The 22,214-nt window shown below is 48.4% G+C and overlaps 1 protein-coding gene across 4 annotated transcripts in view; it reads right to left on the reverse strand.

Annotated features, from left to right (window-relative positions):
* Window positions 1–3,599: 3,599 nt before the first annotated feature.
* The window catches only part of pros (homeobox protein prospero), a 256,693-nt gene continuing 238,078 nt past the window's right edge, over window positions 3,600–22,214 (reverse strand). For 3 of the 4 annotated variants that reach the window (XM_075699409.1, XM_075699410.1, XM_075699411.1), the window contains one exon: window positions 9,021–21,691. In XM_075699409.1, coding sequence (XP_075555524.1) covers window positions 21,512–21,691 — 180 coding nt within the window. In that variant the 3' untranslated portion in view covers window positions 9,021–21,511. Of the gene's footprint in view, window positions 3,689–9,020; window positions 21,692–22,214 lie in introns of those variants that run through there. The other variant, XR_012829655.1, reaches the window with a different exon arrangement.

A 22,214-nucleotide genomic window follows, 5' to 3' on the forward strand; every position in this document is an offset into this window, starting at 1 on the left:
GTTGTATTGCGGATCGATCACTTTGCGGAGGAGGGAGGGGGGGGGGGTACTTTCGCGTGACGTAGCGTCCAGCGCGACCAAGAAAAGCAACCTGGAGTACGGAGTCGTTACCTTTTCTGGTCGGGCATGGGGGAAAGAGTCAGGCCCCTTCCTCCTTTCTGCCTTGCGCGAGCCGGCGCGGTTCGGACGCGTCGCCGTTGGAACTGCTTTAGCTCTTTCTGGGAAGTGGTTACGTCACGTCAGCCCATACAAGGTCGTCGGAGGACGGCTTAGCGTAGTTTTTAGCTCCGACATCCGGCCGTTGGCTGCGCAAACATGCGACCTGCATCCGTGGGCGTCGCGCGTGCGTGGTAGTGAACTATTAGCCACGAGGTCTTTGAGTGGCGCCCTCGCGCATGTGACGTCATCGAGGGGACACTGCTACCGTGCCGCGCGCTCGGTCGCTAGCTACGTCACGACAACCTAACGCTGTCGCCCCCCCCCCCCCCCATAGCCTCCTATATATATATATAAGTACAGGAGGCTATGGGGCCGGCCTGGCTCTGCTCGAGTTCTTGAAATGTGAGTCTGCAGGCTTGTAGAACAGTATATACGGAATGTTTCAGGACTTTATTCCCTGCGATGCGAAATCAAGTGGAGTCGCCGTCGTCAACACCTCCGTATGCAGAAATGCATCTTGAAGCCCATGCTTGACTTGATACAAATGACGCCTCGCGTGAACGTGCCCAAGACGCTCATTGAGTTTCCTTTGATGCGTTCACGACAGGGGTCATTTAAATCAAGCCAAGCGTGGACTTCAAGTTAGGATGCATTTCTGATTACGGGGGTTAGTGTCGAATGCTCCTTCAGCGTCGCCTTGTAGTGTTCTCTATGTATACATGAGCGTGCATGGCACTGGTTAACCCTCACTGCTGTTCCGTTGTCGTTGCGCACTCATATTAGAGAGTTACAGCTCATCGATCCAACGGGCCAGCGGGCCAGCGGAGACGCCAGTGCGCATGTTGTACCGCGCATGCGCACTGGCGTCTACGCTGGCCCGCTGGGCCCGCTGGCTCGCTTAGCTATAACTCTCTAACTCTCTAATGATTTGTCGGCCCTTGCTGCTGTGTCTGAGGTGTAATATTGTGTTTGTCTGTCCAGCGCGTGTTACGCTTTGTTGCTGCGCAGCGATACGAAAGACGTTTGATGCCACTCCTAGGAAACAAAGTGGTCGCTGCGGTGTGTTAATGCATGCACTGATTTAGCGGCATTGCAGCAAAATGTGCTCTGGAACGTCTCATAAAAGGTCGCACAAATTTAGCGGGCAAAACAAAGTTACCTATAGTCGTGTGCGTGCCGTGCTGACCTTGGCAAGTACACCTTAATTAATCACGATGTTGCATGTTAGTCGGCTCAGCGTAACCCTTTCTTTCTTTGCTCCGGCCATGAGTAGCAAGCCACATTTCGTGGGCGAGGGTCGTCCGGCGATGAGAATATGTAATAATAATAATATTTGGGGTTTTACGTGCCAAAACCACTTTCTGATTATGAGGCACGCCGTAGTGGAGGACTCCGGAAATTTTGACCACCTGGGGTTCTTTAACGTGCACCTAAATCTAAGCACACGGGTGTTTTCGCATTTCGCCCCCATCGAAATGCGGCCGCCGTGGCCGGGATTCGATCCCGCGACCTCGCGCTCAGCAGCCCAAGAGAATTAGTCCTATTGCATAGCAAAAACAGGCGACTGCATTCACTTACGTCACCGTTTTCAATATATTTTGTTCTGTAAGCGCGTCATACGTATTTAAAATTAAAACAAAAAGAATTGAGAAGTATAAATTTGCTCGTACTTGACTGAATAAGTAGCTGAAGCGCTAACAGACATTTTAAGAAAAATAAATGGAAACACACAAAGGTGTAATAAATGTTCGCACGCTTTGCTGCGTTTTTTATAACACATAACGTAATATTTTTGTTCTTACGCTGATAAAATGATGTTTTCTGAGTGGTTACAGGTAGCCTGAAAATGCGTTGGACAGAGATACTCGGGTGCTAACCTAAACAAACAACAGTTTTCCGTCACGTACAACAGATTGCTTCAACAAATAATTGACGTCAATCCGATAATTTTTTGACGTGCCTTTACTCTGCGCCGTCGGCCATTTTTGGTACCATCTTACGGGCACGTCGACTACGGCAGGTTTTCGCATAATGGGGCATATAATGCTTTTGCGCTAAAACTTATCTGATCGCTTGGCATGGGAACTGAAGCATGAAAGTGTGCCCATGTATACAGCCAGGCTCAATGCATGTGTGGGTGAAGTATTCGCCCCGGACAGCCACGAAACACCTGAGCGTGGGCCACTTGTGAGCATACTTCCGTCAGACGTGGGTATCGCTCTCACCTAGCAATGCGAAAGCATTATGTGCCCCATCACGCGAAAATCCGCCGGCGTCGGTTCTTTGCTAGGTTTGCCCAGTTAAGATGGTTCCAAAAATGGCTGACGGCGCAAAGAGTAAAAACACGTCAAGAAATGCCCGGATTGGTGCCTAATTTCTCAGGGAGGTTCCTGTAAACAAAGTATACATTAATGGCCTTGAAAAAGAAAATTCGGTAAATTTCGGTGTGGATTCGAATCGAACCTGGGCCTCCGGGGTGCGAAGCGAGTACGCTTCCGCGACGCTGCGGTGGCTCTTTTTTTTTTCTTTATTGCATGGAATTACCAGTAGTGTCAAACCAATACGGTTACATTACATATGAACATACATGAGAAACAATTTCACACATAGTATGCATTCCATTGATAGTTCAAAATTCTGGCAAACAAACACAAGCGTCCAGGCGCGAAATCCATTCAGGTAAGGGATCATATGTAGCCACCACACTACGGACTCGAGCAGTCTCTTCTCGGAAGATAGACCTTGTCGAGCGAGGTGGCTCGGCATGTCTGTCGATCGTTCGACTTCTCCATAATGAATAAAGTCGTAATAACATAAACAAATCGTACGGTGTAATACTGGCTGCCTCTTTGAAAGGAAGGAACCGGATACCATAATATGTGAGAGGAAAGTCTTTTTTGATAGTTCTTTGTAAAATGGTCCCGAAAATGAAATGCGTCACGACAAAGTGTAAAGCGATGTTCTATTGTTGCGGCGGCTCCACGGTTCTGGTTGACTAAAGGTGTGCCCATAGTGCGTGCGTGATTGGACACGTGACAGCGCAACCAATGGGAAGAAGGTGGCGCCACGTCATGAGTGTATAAAACAAGTGCATAAAGTACAGGTATTGAACGGCCATGAGTGGTTTTCATCAAAGGGAGTGTAATGCTTTCGCTTCACCGCACGCAAGCAGTTTGAAGCGTCTCTGCCGAATTTTTTTCGAATCTAGTATGAAGTAGAGGCGGATCCAGGGCAGCAGCCTCCGGGTGGAGCCTCTCATCAATGCACACAGAGGATGGGGTGGGGGCTCGATGCATGCTCAATACTGTGAGCTGTAGCGTCTCGATCGAGGGGGAAGGGTGTTCGATGCGCGCTCAGTTCTGCTCGATGCAGGGTAAATAGTGCCAATACTGTCGCTCTCAATACTGGCATATCAGAAAAAAAAAAGGAAAGGGGCTCACCTTTCTTTCTGGATACGTCTGTGGTGTTAGGTCTACGTATCGGGTCTCCACTATATGAGGCCTATGGTACGGATCAACAAGGCGACTCCCTGCGGTTGGTAAAACAACACGATGCATAAGTTTTTGTGATTCGACCTGCCCTTTGCCCTGTATTGCAGCTATGATGTTTCTGCGGGAAGGAAAAAGCATTATCAAGCTCTAGCAGCGTGAGTGTTCTCTGGAGGCAAAATTAAGTTGAAGCCAATCAAATCATTGGGTGTAACGCTTCAAGTACGACAGACGTGCTGTGAGAGACGCTGGATTCATTTAGACCATCTGGAGGTCTTCAGCGTGCACCTGAATCTAAGTACACGAGCGTTTTCTTTTCTTTCTTTCTTTCTTTCTTTCTTTCTTTCTTTTTTTGCATTCAGCCCCCATCGGAATGCGGCCGCGGTGGCTGATAAACGATCCTACGATTCGACCTCCGCAGTAGAACACTATTAATTGCCACCGTGACGCGTGGAGACAAGAATAGGAGACATGGCCAATATTTACTTTCAGCAGCAGAAACATAATTGGCATGCGATGCCCGTAATTTTCGAACAAAATTCCATTCGCATATTTCACTGCACCGACATCGCAGGCCAAAGTACGCGGACGAACCTCCCACCCGTCGGCCAGTTTCGCGCCAAAACCGCACTTGTTGGTCGGTGTGCACCTCCGACGGCAGATGGCGCCACGCGGCCAGCAAGCTCGTTTCGTGCGTTCTCCGTTCATTCGTCTTCAATAAAGTTCATTTGCTGCTGCCTTGTCGCGCGGCATTCGCGCTGTTCCCGCGTCCCACAGATTGTTCACACCGGCGATTCGCTGCAATCGCGCCACCGAGTTAGTTGCAAATACTCTGGTACACTCAATTCCACACTCAATTCTGGTACACACGATTTTCCAGTCGCGTGATTGAAAAATCGAGCAGCGAGCGACTCGCCCAAAACAATCTCTCTATCCGACAAATTTCTAAATGCTATTAGCATTGTCAGGATGCTTCACGCAATTCCCGGTGATTATCTTATCCCGCCAACTTGGGTCACTGGCTGGTTGGTCCATTGCCTAATTAATGAGCAGATCATTCGGCTATTGTGCTGAGGGAACCCGGTTCGAAAACTAGCGTTGTGCGATGAAACACTTGGACCAACGTGGGCCACTGAGTATTGTTAGGAATGGCCTGCCAAGGTGGCAACGTGCAAGTTATTTCAGCCCGCTGCAGGTGCGTCGATCGATCCGGGGTGGGGGCGCCCTTCAGAGAACCAGCGAGGACAGCGCTAACCAACCGTGAACTTCCTTTGGAGAACTGCGGACTCTGGCAGCTCTGGAGTTTAGAGGCGCCGGCTGGGTTCGGGCGTGACCATCTGACTACGGGGGCGCAGGACATGGATACCACGACGACTGCGCTGCAAAGGTCGTCTGCCCTCGAGAGAGCACTGGAACCTGTGCGGCACGTGTGTGTAAGCCCTCCTCCTCCAAAAGGCGGGTAGTCTACTATGACGTCGAACGATGACGTCGAATGGAGTGCTTATAAGCAGTGGTTGTCGGCTGCTAGCGTGTGCTCGTCGTCGTGTTCTGTGTTCGTCGTCGTCGTGCTCTGTGCTCGTCAATGTACTCGTGAGCTGTGTGCTCGTTTGCTGTGTGCTTCGTCTTGCGGGCTCCATTTGGGAGTCACTCTAGACTGTGTAAATGTATCCCATGTTCAAATGTAAATAATGTAAATAAACCCTGTACGCCTAGTTCCTCCCAAGTTCCTCTCTACGACCTTCAACCCTTACAAATGGTGGCAGCGGCGAGACCGTCCGACGAATCTAATAGTATGTAGTTATGGGTACATGCCGGTCTCCAATAAACCTCTTAAATGGTGATTTGCGTCATTGGCTGTGTGCCGCTCTACAGTGCATCTCTCTGACGCCAAGTTGAGTCATCGGCTATGTTCCACTCTTGAATGACTCTCTTTGGCGTCAACTAGTGGATCACCTGGTATGTTCCACTGATTATGTTCCGCTCTTCAAGGAACCTCGATATTTGGCAACTGAAATGGGTTAAATGGGTATGTTTCACTGGGTATGTGCCTCTCTCTAATGAAAAACAGAAACATAATTTAACATTTATCGAGCGCCGGGTGGAATAGAAACCGCATGATATATATTTCCCTTATTCAAGAATCGGGCGGAGCTGCGCAGATAAATTTTATGACCGCTGATACGGGCAGCAGATATAGGGACACCGGACGTAATACCCTTACGTCAGCCGAAAGCGCCAGACAGGTAGCAGAGCTGCAGAATCCAGCACGTTGTATCTGTAGTTGCACGCGTCCTCCACTCGAATCTGTCGGTCTTTTTTCGATGAAGTTGGTTACGTTACGAGTGAGGAGCGAGGCTATGTACACAAGGTCCTTTACGTGACATCAGCAGCTTTTTTTTTTCATTATTTCGACGGCAGGTGAAATTTGTCAGTATTGTACTCAACGCATCCGATTTCTGGTGCAGTGATTTCCTTCAATTAAGGAATCGGAAGTATAGATGACGTCACCATATTAAGGGAGGCTCGGGGTCGCGTTGATTGCGCGTCTCGTATGAATCGCATGTCGTCGTGTACGCCTGCGTGCCTCCACAGAGTAGCAACATGCGTGGCGGCGGCCTTTAGGTTGCGGATTTATATGATTGGGCGCTGTGGCGAGCTTTTCCTCTATAGTTGCGTATATTAACTATAGGATTACTTGGTCACCGATTGCTTCGCATTGCACCGACCCACTAGTGTAACGTCGCGTCTCTGCCCATCGATCCTTTCATGAAAGTCTATCCATCCGATGACCTTGCAGATTTATTATTATTTAGGTTATTCAGAGCAATGACAATGAAATGTCAATGAAAAGTATCCTTACTGAAATAATTTTGTACGGTATACAGAAAGAACTACGGAGAAAAAAAAATCACCTACGATTACGATACTCCCTAACGAGAAATTTGAGCGCAGCTCTATACGTGTTTTCGTTTCGCGATATGTTGGCTGGCACGGACGATCTGTCTCGTGCGGCACGTTGCAAACGGAGCGAAGTGTGGCGCGACTGCCTCGCGAATCGGGACATCGCGAGAGGCAGCGCGAGGGTTACGCATGGGCGTGATTGACAGCAACCGCCGCAGACAGACCTCCCAGACGACGCGCGCCACTCTGGTGTCATCACGTCGCAATCGTCGCCGCACTACGCTTTTAACGCGATAGCATTAGAGGCCCCTCGTCGCAGAAAATCCGGCGTCGGACGTCGTTTCGGCAAAAAGATTTTCGAACCATCCATACCCAGGCCCTCCATGTGGCGCATGGAGGTCACTGAACTAATTGAATTTCTCAAGCTAAGATACGAAGAAAAATCGTAAAGTGCGACTTAAACACAAGCTACAGACATGGGAGCGTTGGATTGTAATTTTACTATACCAGAAAGCATAATTCTGTTACGCGAAAACTCAAAAGAAACCCTTTTTTTTACAGCGTTTCTACCCCTGATAGACCAGCCACGGCGTTCGCCATTTGCACGCGCCGGGGCACGAGCATCTCGGGGGCCACGGAGCGGCGCGCTAGATTCCTTGCAATACCTCCAGATGGCGTTCGCCTCCACCGCATCGCGGCCCGCGTAAGAGGCCGCGTTTCTATCAGAAAGCCCGCCTTCGTGCATAGCGTTCGCGGCCAGCGTTTCCCGGTAAACATTACGGTTTCATACGCTCCAGTTGCCGGGAAGCGTGAGAAGCAGTCAGGGATCTTTGAATGCTATCGCGTTCCACTCTTAAAGGCGAAGCTTAAGCGTCCTCCAAATTTTTTCCTTCTCACGCTTTCGCCATAACTTCCTCCGCCGCTTTCCTTCTCGCGTCTTTCATCCCCCCGCTGCTCTCCGCGATCGCTCTTTCATCCTTTGCTGTGCTCGTTCACTCTGTTACGTCGACGCCGATGTTCGCCGCAGGAACGCTCTAAGATGCGCTCTAAGAGATGCGCTCTAAGAGATGCGCTCTAAAGGAACATAGTAAGCTTCGGTGCGACTGCCACTACAAATAACTGAGCCAAGCTGCTCAGTGGCGGGCAATTTATTATTTTAGACGATACTCTGCTAGATATGGCAGATTTTGGATTGTCCCGTAGGGGAAAAAATGTGCCCTTCGCTTAGGGCGTTTGTTTTAGCGGCTTTGACACGAAAATTTTCTTAGCTCATTCTTAGCGGAGTAACGAAATTTTTATCAGATTATAGCTGGAGCTGCCTTGTTTCAGATTAACCTGCTGTTTTACCAAAATGACAACACCGATTTAGAGTGCCCGTCTTTCGAAACGTAGATGTTGCAAAATGACTATTTACGACAAATAATCTCGGTTTAACTTTATCGACCTCATACCTTAGTCGTTTGAGTGCACGTCAAATGGATGCCAGCTACGCATCCACTCGCTCTGTAGCAGCTCTCCATTACTTCATAGCTGTGTCCGTAATATTGCGATGCTATGGTTACCGAGTGTGGTGCAATTTTTTATTTCTTTCTGAAGTTTCTAAAACGCCAGTGAACGTTTGAGAAGATTTTGAGACGGATGTCGCAACATCGCAACGTGTATCCTAAACAAATAATTAAAAAAAGACCAGTGAATATTTATAGTTAGTTACATGGACAATGCGATTTGTCGGACAAGCAATGTCCGCCTCTTCATGTAATCTCCCTGAGCTGACAGAATGCGTTATATGTTCCATGCGATTTCGTAAAGGTATGTTGCGATTAAAAACATGTCTTATGTATGGCACAGAATCCATGGTCAGGAAGCTTTGAGCAGTGCCTAGAACGTTTTCTATATTCCTCGGTCCATTTTGGTGGCACTGTGTCTGTATTTGTGCTAGTCCCAGGATGCAGGACTCTTTCTGTACTTTTTACTGTTGTCTATCGAGACGGGAAGCCATATCACAGATACACCTTAAATTTGATCTTTTTTTTTCTTGCTTGGTTAAAAAACAGACCGGGCACATCAGGGGGCTTGGCACTGAGCGACATGAAAGAGTGTGATCAACCAGCTAATGGTCGACCAAGAGGTGCCTCTGACGCCAACGTTTCCACGAGTGGACTCGTGAAACGTTGGCCTTGAGAGACGTCTCGAGTGCTGTTCCGGAAATGGTCAAATTCCACCATATTGTCAGCTCTGATTGGCGACGGAGCGCTGACACATGCTCTCCGATCGGCTAGAAACGCCGCCATTGCATAATTCGACAAATAATGGCGGAATTCGACGAAACTATAGGCCCGCTTGTCGAAACTCTGGCTCAGCAGACTTGTCCCTTGTTCGACCAGTGCAGATCGTTTCGTACCCATGTTCCCGTTGAGTCTCGTCTTATTTGGATACCAAGGAGAGTATACAGTGACCACACACAGACGCAGATTGACTTTCTTATAAATTTGCTTTTATTTGTAACTGAGCGAGAGAGAGCGAAGATGGAATGGAAGGTGTGAAGGATTGTGGGTGGTGGTGGCGACAGTGGCAGGCTTTGCTATACACAGCACACGCACACGCAAAAACAGTCCGAGCGTCAAAAGATCTCGCGTGTGCCGCTTGCGCGAGAGGCATAGAGCTCGGAAAGATCGGCCTCGCCGATTTTCAAGGACACGTCGTTTGCTCGGGACAAACAAACAACACAGTGGCAAGAAGGAACAGAGACAAGCACAGAGATTCCTCTTACATTCTTCAATAAATACACGAAGTCCAACAGCGGGGGATTTAAAAAAAAACAAGAAAATCTCGTGCGCACACACTTTTTTTTTGTTTTCACAGCATCGACGCTCGACAATTGTCTAACATGACAGCGGATTTTGAGACCACCCTATTTTAGTTCACAGAATCGTGACAGTGCACCGAGTTGTCATTGCAGCGCGCTTCACAAAGCAGGAGACAGATTTTCATCTGGCGAGGCTAGGTAGTCGTGTCTCGTTTGTCAAGTGCTTCCGTTTGTCGTTGTCCTGAAGGCAAAGTCTGTTGATAGTAGCAGATAATAAAAGCTCAAGAGAATTTCTGCAACGGCTACAAATCTGGCTGTAGGCAAAGAGCCCCTTTATAAATACAATCCTAATCGTCAGTATGGTTAGAACGACTCTGCCTGCGAAACTTCTCCAACGATGGCTTGAAGAGAATCAAAGTCACAGGTAACTATCACAGCACGTTACAACTTGTTTGTTTGCTTATCTGACAGTGCAAAGTGCTGCCTCCTGAAAAGGAGCCAACTGAAATTAATACCAGAAAAGACCTACAGTGTTCACCTTGCGCCACTGTATTAGCATTTCCAATGGATTAGGCAATTCGACTGCACACGTGACACTATAGGGTCTCCACACACAGAAGAAGTTTCGCTTAAGCAGGCGATTCGTTATTTCGACACAAGGCGACCAGAAACGGACCTCTTTCTCTACACACGAGACACGACAGCGATTCGAACAAACCGGCCTGCGTCCGCTAATCTCCCTAGAGAGACCAGCGCAGGCACATCGCATAGCCTCGCCATCTCCGGCGACACGCAGTATGGACAACCACTTGATTGCGGAAGGTGTACCAGATTTCAATAAAAATTCAACAGCAATTCAACACAATCGAATTCACTTGCTATTGAAATCTGGCGCGCCTTTCGTCGGGCAATGCGTACAGCGGGCGCTTTCGCCGGAACGCAGGTACAGCACCTCGCAAGCCCGGTTAGACCGACGCTTTCGGGCGCGTCACGAAAGGCAAAAAGAGCGACAGAACGAGTTCCGGGAACATCACGTGTAGAAAAGAGTTCACCTGCGTCGAGCGACAAATGTAGGGTGATATGCCCATGTATGTATATTATAGTTTGTGTGAATATATTACCATGATATGCCTTCTTCCTCGAACATTTCAACCGCGGTAGATAAGGAAACGAAACAAGAACGTGGACCCTGCTGTCGATAAATCTATACATGTGACGATGTGAGACGTGCAGGGTGACAAAACAAGCATAAGACAGAGGAAAATCAGAGAAAGCAATCACCTATGTAAATATTTATACTTATGTATATTATATATATATTTATGTATATTTATAGATATGTATATACGTGTATATATACTTTGTACACGCGATAACACTTTTTTTACCGTCACCATTTTGTTTCATCTCTCGCGTCATAACATGACAAACAAGCACTCCACGCAGAGACTCACTCACACACGCGCGCACACTCAATTTGAAGGTTAAAACCGGAAAACAGGTGTGTGTCATCATAAGGAATGAAGTAGAAGAATCACTTTATCACTCCGTCCGCCACTACGATTTCACCGCATCGGCATTCATCGCGCACTGCACGCAAACAGTGCATTCATAAAGCATCGTCCCCTACGGGGGCAAACACGCACACACTCAAATAAAACGGTGCAGAGAAAGGTCACGCGCAACAGCCACAAAACGCTTTGCTTTCTTTTTTACAGGAGCGCTTGATTTCAACGATCGCAAGCGGGCACGTAAAAGGGTGCCAGGAATGTATACACTTCGAGACGACGCGGCTGGCGTAAGATTCTCAAGCATGACTCGTCGGGGGCTTAATCTCACGCGCACGCCCCCTACACAAAATAAAACCTTTGTTCTGTTCATATTGACTCGTTGAATACCAGGCACATACACAATCAATACAATCGACTTCAAACGAAAAAAAAGAAAACAATTCCGCAAATGTGGGAATGGAATCCATGCGAAAGCACTGCATGATTATTCAGTATCCCTCGCAAAGAAAAAGAAATGTTAGGCTTCTGTTGACAAGATTTATGGCGGTCTATTGGCTTTCAACAGACTCATGTTCAGGCGACTCGCAAGACTTTCAGTATCATGATGCGCCTCTCAAGAACGTGTGCTAATATCTCATTCTCTTTCACTTGATGAGTTCAAGCCCGAAAAAGAAAGCTTCCGCTAAGTTTCTGTTGACTTTTTAGCAGAAGACTGACGAAAGTTTGTAAACGCCCAACAACGGTTTCTGCAGACGTGAGAACACTTCTCGCTAGGCAAGCGACGTGTATCCTGATTAGCTGGAAACCGATCTCGCGAGGTGAGATTTCCTGCACACATGTAAATGACAAGGTAAGCAAATTCACACCGGGTAAAGCTAGCAGACAAATTCAAAGAACCGCTTCCTAAAATTTTGACAGTCATACACGAGGGTGTGCCGGTAACGCTTTCTCGTAAGTGGCAAAGTATTAGACAAAAAAAAAGGCAAGACATTTCAGGCAGGACAACTCTTGGCGCCAGAAACATCGTACCAACATATACGTCAACGCAACTATTCTCGGAAACAGCGCCTCAAGAAACATAGAGTGGCTCAAACGGATAGTTGTTCAAATAGACATTTAAATAGAAGGGAAGCTAAGGAAAGTAATTTACACTTCATTGTCAGTCATAAATGATGTAGGCTTTCTGATTAGATACAACTGAGTATCACGAATCGGCGCTTCATTTTTCTGGAACGAGGGAGAAACGAGACATGACGGTTGATTGGGCGGAGTGGAGGACAGAGGCTGACGTAGATGATGTGGGGTCTCCAACAAGTTATACAAGAGCTTCATTCATTTGGAGGAAGGAGGAAGAAATGGAGAAAGTGTGTGGTAGAAGACTGTGTTGGCGCTTGCACAGCTTTCGGCATTCGCGCGGCAAGCATCGGGGATCGTCTACGCAGGAAGCGTCAACAATATGTGGAAGAGCACAATAACGTCGGTAAATCATTCTCCTGAGCAACAATCACATCTAACGGAGCCAAGTCTTTCAGCTCGGTTACTCAGTAAGCACGAAGGGCTGGCTTTTCCTTTCCTCAGCAGCCGTCGAAAGAGCTGTCGCAAATGGTAGCACCAACCTTGCGTTGTGTTGGCGAACGGCCGCAACTCGGACGCACATAAGCGAAGTGCGTGCTTCTCACGTGGTACAAAGGAACGCGAAATGTGCGCCCCCTACATGGCCAGTCCCGATACATCACATCTCCAATGCTTGTCATCCGAAATCTCCAGCTAAAGCGGCGCGCGCGCCGTGCATCTCGGAGGCCACGTTTAGAGGCGCGTGTCTTGTGCGACCCCGCGGGCGAAACTGTGGTATACACATCCCCAGACAACACTGCAGCCAACGATCTGAATATGCCTGACAATCCGAAGAGCGTGCAAGAGATCAAGGGTAGAGTCAGCTGGAATGGGGTCAGCATTGACGGAGGTAACGTGCTACGGATATGCGAATACGGGAAGGGCTAAATACAGCCGCAACCTCGAGGAAAATACATTGACACCACACACACTGGAGGGCTAGGTCGCCGAGTCAGAGAGCTTGAAAAAGGCGCGCAAGGAAAGGCACTTGAAAGAAATTTAGGCTCCCTTCATCGGAACAACAAGAGGGAGACAGCATACTAGCAGTGTTTAGTTTTTCTTCCGCATTCTCCTTAAAGGGACATCAATGCGCAATGTTAAGTATACCAGTATTAGTAAATCACACTTCTGCGATGGAAAAACATCCACTCTAACATGAGGGGATGCTTCGTAAGCTGGAGAAGCCGCAATAACGGTAGACGGATGGCGACCCACCGCGAAGTTGGCACACTACCCGTGACGTCATAGATTTTGAAAGCGGCCCACTCGGCTTTAGTTATTTCTTTATCGGTAAACAATGACTACGCTGCATTCTGAAGAAGCCGAAGACTCAACCTAGCAAGTAGGAGAAAACATTTCGGTATATGTGACGTCACACTGCTGCCCGGGCAGTGGGGCTTAGGCAAGAAACTTCAAATAAAGGAAGGGAGCAGGGCCTTCATTTTCTCCAGTAAATATCAACGTATTTTGTTCCCAATTAAATGAATTAGTATAGACCTTTCGAATAACACCTTTTAAATGTTAACTTTTTTAGCGCATCCCTTTTCGTGTCCCTCTAAGTATTGCCAATCAAACGCCCCTAACAGTAGCTGATAACAACAGCCAGAACATACTCTCCATACTATACGGAAATATGCCTCACGCCAACACTCCAAAACATTGGTAGTACTGGCAACGTCTTCTGTGGTTGTAATACGTTGTCCCAAATTTGACGCCATTTTCGAGTTTTCGTACTCCCCTATTGGATATGCTCACTCTCCCGATGGAGTACGTTTCACTCCGCTTGTGATGCGGCAGTAGAGAGAAAGTACACTTCGTTGGGGGTGTACGGGGAACTCGTAAATGGAGTAAATTATGGGAGAAACTGGCTCCAGCACTAGGGAATTTTCGGTACTACTTTCCTTTCACAAGGGTGTTATTCGAACACGCCCGACGAACGCGTCTGCGGTCAGCTTTGCGTGTGCTTTAGCGTTCCAGGTTCGGTGAATACTTGTCGACACACCGCAGATAGCTACAAATGAGTGGATGTTTGAGAAAATTTTTAAGAATGCATCACACGGGCATGCAAAAAAGAAAGAAACAAAGAAGACAAATAAAAAAGCAAGTTTTTTGGACATCGTAGCAGAGCGTAATGTGGAGCGTGCGTATGCAGGGTTCACAAGGAAGCTACGCCTGTTTTCGTTTGATTCTTTGGCTCGAGTGATACATGAATTGAAGCGAGCGGCGGCATCATTGAGGGTGCCTTTATGAAAAGGCTGTCGTGGCAAGTTGCAGACGCGTTTGAGGCTTGCGCAAGCAAGTCTGCGTTGTGTAGTATTGAAAAGAGACGTTGCAATTACAGGAAAGCCAACGTGACCGGTTCGAGTGACTCCTACGCTGAACAGAGAAACGAGGAAGGGAGCAAAACGGTCAAGTGAGAGATCTCAAGGAATAAAAGGAGCACGCATCGCGTTTTGTTTAAGTCTACAAGGGGACCTTGTTGCAATTTACCAGAATTTATAGCAATGTTTAATCTTTAGAGAAGCGAAAGATGAAATTCAATGCCTTTTCTAAAGAAATGTTATTTAACACTATAAATTCAGCAGGAAACATATAGTATATAAAATAATTTTGTATAGGGAACTTACACGTAGAAGGCAGAGAAGGTTGATATGTAACATCTGAGGCAAAGGGCGCCGCTGTTTAAGTGCCGCAAGTGAATCGTAAGACAAGAAAGGAATTAAGTGCAAAGCTTGTTCTTCCGCGTTTGTTGCAACGATGGGTCCCGTTTCCGTCTTTGACTTTGGAACCCTTCTCTGTAAATTATCTCTAACCCATTCACTGTATTTTAAGAACAATAAACTGAAGCTCAAACATAAATTAAGGTATCTGCCGCAACAAACAGAAGCGAAAAAGCTCCTTGTTGTATTTTTTGTTCAATGAAAACAGAAAAGCACATAGCATCGATGAGACGATCGACCAAAGAGTCGACGCTAGGAAGAATAATGTTAGCCGTGCCATTAAAAATAAGAAATAAAAAGAAAGGGGGGAAGATTGAGAAAGCACGAAAAAGAATAAGCTGCTTGGCCCAGCCGCAGTGAAATACACTGCTCATTCTGATGCACTCGTAATAAGCACGAGCTTGAGGCTGTGTTGAGCACGAGTCAGACACGTGACTCCATGCTACTCCGTACTACCTGACTCCGTACTACCGTGCAAGGAATAAAACAAGACAAAACAGAACAAGTACCGTTCAATTTGAAACACAAATAGGAAAGGAGTGCTTGGGTTAGCGAACGCATTAGCATGGTTAGTGCACTTTCTAAGCTTAGTACGCCATTCTTTGTAGGGGGAAAAAGAACTCTGCTCCTTATATGGAATCCATCAGCGCAATTCCTGAATAGTGTGTTTGTGTGTCTTCGAGCTTGAAGTGCCCTGTTCGCGCTTTATTTGTTCGATGTTGTCGCAATGTCATTCAACAGAAGCAGAAGCAGGTAGGCAGGAAGTGTGCATTTCATTAGGCAACTTAGAGGTAATCGCAAGCGGGTATGTGTCGGGACTTATGTGAATCGGGGGTGACCAGTTTCAACGAGAGAAGTCTTTGGTTTCCAGTTAAGATGCGTATTTTCTAATAAAGTAGCGGTGACCGAAAAGAGAGAGAGATAAAGAGAGAGAGAGAGGAACCAGGTTAAGAAGAGAAAATGGCTTGCCGAGTGGCGCGTCATTAATCAGTCAGTGATAGTTCGCGTTTGGGTTACCAGGGCACGGGAGGATTAGTGGCGGATAGCGGGTGAAATTTTTTCCTTCTTTCGTTTATGAATAGCGTTACGCGGCATTGTATAATAGCTGTTTTTTTCTCAGCGCATTGCACGGAGTTCATGACAGACGGGAAGTTGCACTGTACAGAGCGTCCGTGTGTACACAGCGCGTTCGCAGTGCGGGCGACTTCATTCGTTCTTGCTGCGTTTTCCGGAGCCGGCGACCGGGTGTGACAACGGAAGACACAACAAGGGGGGGGGGGGGATGAGTTTGCGTACGTGCGACAATTCGAGATGACGCGCCGTGTGTTTTGTCTTGGACGCCGTCTGTCGTCCGCGCGACGTTATCCGAACAGGGCCCGCGCTACAAAGGTTTCGCCGCCGTGGCGTTGCAACACTGAAGCAGCACACGCATACTGACGTCCTCCCCCGCTGACGAGACGAAATGAACGGAGGAATGAACGAGAAGAGCAAAAAAGAAGCTCGACAAGCGAAGGCAGCGTGCCAATAGATCTCAAATTGCCGGTGTCGCTGCAGCCACGTCCTGTTCAATGTTTTCTTTAAAAAAAAAGAAAGAATGACGTCACGGGACGTTTACTCCCTGCTTGACTATAGTACTTATAATAGAGCTTCCTACAAACATTACTAGAGGGAACGATGGCGCTGCGATCGTTCCGCTAACACCGGAATGACGGTTAGCACGTGAATTATCCTAACCTCCGAGTTTGTGGCTTCGGACGTTGTTGAGATGTCACTCCGTTACGATTTCTCCTTCTAAGTTTCCCGAGCACTCGTATTATAATTTTCCGCACACCGCAGGGCGGCTAGTCTCTGCCGAAGAGCGTGACCGTTGCGAATTGTCGCGTTTGTAACTCAACGTCTCGTTACAAGTGATCAATTTGCAAAGACGCAAAGCCGTTCGAAGCCACGTATCGTCCGGCCATCAATCTCATGCTGGCCGAACCGCCGTGCTCGCAGATTCCGTAGACACTAGCATCAGTGTTTCCACTAGTAATTTTTTTTGAGGTAGCTCTACATGATTTATAGCTCGCTGCCAGTTCGTCTTGTTTCCACTTCGGATACCGTTTTAGGTCCGCGAATATGCTAGGTATAACCGTACTGGTTTTGAGGAACCCCGGTATTTTCTGTAGTAACAAAAGCTGGTCGTTTTCGCGCAGCGCACGAAAATAAAGTTTGCCGGTTTTTCCCCTTTTTTTTTTGTCCTTGCGAACAGTGTTATATCTGCGATGTTTACAGAGTTGGCGTCATATCTCGTGCCTTCCTCTAAATGACTAGTCGCAAGAGCGTACGCAACAACTCTACGCGAGTACTGTGCAGTATCGCTGGGAAGGTCTCACTGGGCCATTACGCCTCCTGCCGTCAAACGAAAGCGAATAAAAATATAGTAACACAACAGAGCTGGCTTTCGCAATTAAGCTATAGCGATACGATTCGGTGACTTCAAATATATGAATGAGGAGGTATCGTGCGTGTATAATATATGTCAAAGATTCATGCCCTAAATAAGCGCGCTTCTTCAATATTTCTGGGACGTGCTCATCATATTTATCGATATGCAGTTCCTGCTTTCGTTTCTTCAGTGCCTTCCGCTGCGGCTATCAAAGACGTGCTTTCAAGTTATGTAGGTCGGCAAGACGTGTACGGCTAACTCATCACCGATGGAGCCTCCTTCCGGTAATAAACGATCAAGACAAGGTAAGACAGAATTCAGTGCTGCAATCGAGAGTAGGATTCGCTATATGCGGTATGCACTGACGTCATCGAGGCCGCCGCATTATTATGCACAGCGCGGTGAAAATTTGCCCTTTATCTAGATCCGCTCAACACCAGCAACACAGTAGAGGCTGCAATTGCAACAAAATGGCGTGTGTGACGGCACGCGAATTCCAGCAGCTTCTCTTTCCACATGCCCACGGAGTAGGCACTGACGTCATCGCAATCGCCACCATGCTGCGCCGTTGCCGGCTCGGAGTTGATCGCCCTCACGCCGACCTCCATCCTAACTTATGCATTTCCTTAAGGAAGCAACTATCCACGCCAACGTCACTGTCTGCGAGAGATGACTCCAAGAAGGGCCGGCTAAACGGATTAATTTGATCCACCTTTTCGCAAACGTGAACAGCATTGGGGCATTGAATTCGAACTCTGTTACGAGTGAAGCGATCCCTTTCACAAAGTCGGCGAATTTTACGGCTCAACCAAGACGAGAAATTGGACGTCATCTAAACTTCTCTCAGTTAGTTTCAGGCAGTGGTGCGAGAGCTGGAAAGCTGCGAGCAGGACCAACAACATGGCGCCTGCACCGTCACGTGACCACTCCCTGAAGCATAGCTGCAGCTGTGGTCGCGAGCAAGCAGCGCGTACGTGATGACAAAATAAAGTCGGTCAAGTCCGTCTCTCTTTTTTTTTCTTCTTTTGTTGAGAAGTCTGAAAACCGATGTGCAGATCAGGCAAATAAAGAAGGACGACAAGAAGTAGAAGGCGCTCACAGCTGCACTATAAACATATGGGGACAGATTTGTAAAGAAAACAGTGACTCAATACGCTGACTAGCATTCATCCGGTGAAGGCGATGGGACAAACAGGAGACCACGGACACACGAGCCAGATATCGGGCGACAGATAATACATCTTTTAAAGAAGTCTTTGGTGTGATAGCTGTAATCTTGGTGGATCTTGCTGCGGCTCAAATTCAAGTAACACTAAGTGAACCCTTTTAGTGTCACTTTCAGATTTTACGAGCTCCGCGATCACCCCAATCAGGAAATGACAATGAAGAAAAAAAAACTACGAGATAAATGCGCGAATCCCTCGGGGGAACTTACGAAACCGCGGCTGACGTATACATCGTTCGTGTATCATGACGACACAGAATTACAGAGGACGCGTCCGGAAGCAGCAAATGTAAATCTTCTTTCTTGTTTTTTTTTTTTGTTTCGCGTAATCCGTTTTGATCCAGCAGTAAGTATAGCTAAGGACAAACATAATTTCCGTGCGCGATTTTGTTTCTGTTTATAACGTGTGCATTAACTTAGAGCGTCGATAACGATTTCATGCGTTCAATTTATCTGGCGACGTCAACTAACCAAATCAGCGAGACAGATACAGTTGTCAGGAGGAATGGCGATTCGCTGTATACCCGATTCGAGAGATTATGAGAGCAGGAATTGGAGGCGAGGAAAAGTAAAAGTTGACTCGACAGAGAATTACACAGCGGGTCGCGCCTACAGAGGGCGCTGCGAGCGCACCTTCCTTAGCGCGCCCTGCCGACTAGGACTTCACGCACTCATCCTATCCTAAAGGAAAGGGTAATAATACATCCAAAATAACAAAATAAAAGGCGAGGGGGGGGGGACAAAACTGTCAAGAGAAACTGCCATGCCACGGCGCCCCAGGAAACACGACAGCTAGAAGACGCATCCCAAGGCGTGTGGGGCACGGCGCATAACCGGGCTTGGAACAGAAAAGTGGCTCGCCACAAGAAAAAAAAAAGCAAATTGTAGAGAAGATAGAAGACAGGCACAGTCACACGTGATCGCAAACAGTCGGTCACACACAAACACACCGGCACAAACGCACCACTCGCTACAAGAAATAAAAAAAGGAACAAAACGGAAACGTTGACAGACAAAAAGCGAAAAATTCGGACACTCCTCTAAAACAGCTCTTGACGGCGTCATTTGTACAGCAAAAATTAATTGCTTCTATATATATATATGTAGATATATATAAACGCGTTTTTGATCTCTTTGCATCGTGTAAAAAAAAGGAGATAAAATATAACCACGAAAGGAAATCCCATCGATAAGCCTGCTGGCAGTGCTTTGACTGCCGCGTGCTGACGCTGATGTGTTGACTTGAAAAGAGAAGAGGAAGATACCACGTTTTATATGGCGGTGTGTATGCAGAACTGCGCGAAACCTTGTGCCACACCACTTCGTCGCTATCGCATCTCAACAAGCACGTCAATTGTTTTTTCTTTTTGCTGTTTCCGAGCGGAATTCGGCCCGAGGACGCCTTCGCGCCCCAGCGTGCTCCCCTCTCCCCTCACACAAAGAGATAAGTAGTAAAGAAAAAAAAAGAGCAGCGCAGGTATGTGTGTGCGTGCTAGTCTTTGGTGAAGTGCATCTTTATATTATATATGTCATGCCCAGTGTGACACTGCGTACGAACATCTTACACTCTGAGGGTGAAAACGAAAAAAAAAAGGAAAAAGTCGCTTTGCGATACCTTCGCACACTCTCTATTACAGTATGATCCTATGTACAAGATTCTCGGAGCACGGTTACGACCATCGGTCAACACTATATAGTCACAATGAGATATGCTTTGCAGATCCTACCTCTTGAAATCACCGAGAGCAAACACTCATCATTGCAGGTGCAGCAGCAGCAAGCAGCACATCAGTTCCAGAACGGCGTGCTGTCTGTCCTCCGTCTGTCTGTCGTCTGCTCGAGCAACGCGAAAGCAACGCGCACGGTCACCACCACCGCGCACGTGCTGTACCACGGCACGCGCACACACATACAATGTGGTCGTCCAGTTTTCAGGGAGAAAAGAGTACAGCCGGCGACTCTTTCGGAATGCCGGTTCGACTAGGCGCGAGACAAAGATTCTTGCCGCGGAGTCATCACTCACCGAAGCAAGGCCTGCCGAATGCCGATTCATATCACCACACAGCATTTTCCGTCCAGCGCGGCCAGCTCATGGAAAGAGTGTGTGACGTCACTTCCGGGACGGCGATCGAAGCACTTCCCCCCCTGCAGGACAAGAGCGCCAGTGGGGTGGCGAAGCGTAGCTCCGGAGAAAGTTATTCTGGGTACTTCTGCAAGAATGGCCCTTCAGATACTCCTGCAAGAATGTACTTCTGGGCACTTCTGCAAGAAGACGCGAACCGCAGCACAGCGGTCCTCACGTGATCTACAGAAGCGCACATCTAAGGTTAGTGCATGGGACAAGATGCTTTAGGTAAAGCTGTGTTGTTGGCCCATCGAAAGACGTCTTCTGCAGCGCGGCATCTTCACTGGGCCAGTCCAGGACTGGCTATCACCTAGTGCGAAGTGCTCCTCCACAAGCGAGGTGTCTTTGCTACAGAGGTCGCGTACAAACACCAGCGGTCATGGTTGGTGCTAGGGAAGACGTCTTCTTCTAGGCAGTGTTCTGTTTGTGTGCGTGAGTACGCGTGGCTTCGGGACCCAGACATCCTTCCGGTCAGTGGGTAAGCGAAGTGCTCCTGAAGACCGGCGCTGGAGCAGAGCCCCTTCTTGCAAGTGGTACTGCTAAGCTCCCGGTCACAGTTCGTGTTGTGAAGAGAGAGAGAGACGTCGTCCGTTGACTGTGCATCGGAGGAGGAAGTTGCTCGTGCGGTGGAGCTAGGGGGCGCTCGCGATAGTTTCTTGTGTTTCCTCGTTCGTATACGCTGCGGCCACCGGAGCGCGCGCGGAGGGACTCCTGTCTCTGCTCGCGTTGCGCCGTGTCGTCGCCTCGCGAGGTTGTCTTCGTCGTTCCCTCCGCCGCGGCCTCGTGTTTGCGCCGCTCGTGGAAGTGAATGGCCATCCTGCAATTTGCGGCTCAGAGGCACCAGACGCGGCCCCAGGACGCTGCTGCTGTCGCCGCCGCTGCGGCTGCCGCTGCCGCCGCCGCCGCCGTTGGGGGCAGGTGCGGCGCTGGCGGCGCGGCCAGGCGCCACCAGCAAGAGGGCGCTGCCGTCGCGGGCTGCGGCCTCATGGCGGCGGCCGCCGCCAGCAGGTCCAGGGCGGGAGGCGGGGCCCGGCGTCACTCTAGCTGCTCGAGAAAGTTGGGCGACTTGAAGTACTCGGGCACGTTGTCGTCCAGCCGGGCGATAACCTTGTAGATGGCCTTCTTCCACGACTGCTCCTGGTCCTTGCCGGCCACAATGGCGCGGAAGAACTCGCGCAGCGTCTGCTCCACCACGTACCGGAAGTTTTCGGGCACCTGCGGCACGGGGGCAACGGTGGCGGGCTCGTATGAGCACGTCGTCGAGTGCACTCACGAAAGGAAGAGTTGAAGGGCAAGACAGAATGCGTAAGCGCGACTGAGCGAGGACGTAGAAAGGAACAGATACACGTAGACAGTGCTGAGAAGGGCAAGGCTACCAACTCTATCACGGACTATGCAGATAACTGTCCTGAACTAGTCGGACGAAACAGGCTTTCTGAAGAAGCGCTAGAGCAATGCAGCTTTTACTGCTTTTACTATCGAATTTCTAACACCTTGTGGCTGGCGCAGCATATCCTACGTTGGTCTTCGCCATTACACCCTATATAAGGAACAATCTATGCGAGTGCGTCCAAAAGACAAAGAAGACATGATTTGTGTGAGGACAGGAATGGTCCGGGTAGGAGCCACAAGCTTGATAGGAAACGACGTCCGGTATACTTAGAGCTTAAGAATGTTGAGAGTCTCGTTGACTAGTTTAGCGAGAGGAAAAAAATGAAAAGAATAAATGGTAGCTCCG

Source organism: Dermacentor variabilis, chromosome 7, assembly GCF_050947875.1.
Source record: "Dermacentor variabilis isolate Ectoservices chromosome 7, ASM5094787v1, whole genome shotgun sequence".
In the NCBI taxonomy this organism is placed as follows: domain Eukaryota; kingdom Metazoa; phylum Arthropoda; class Arachnida; order Ixodida; family Ixodidae; genus Dermacentor; species Dermacentor variabilis.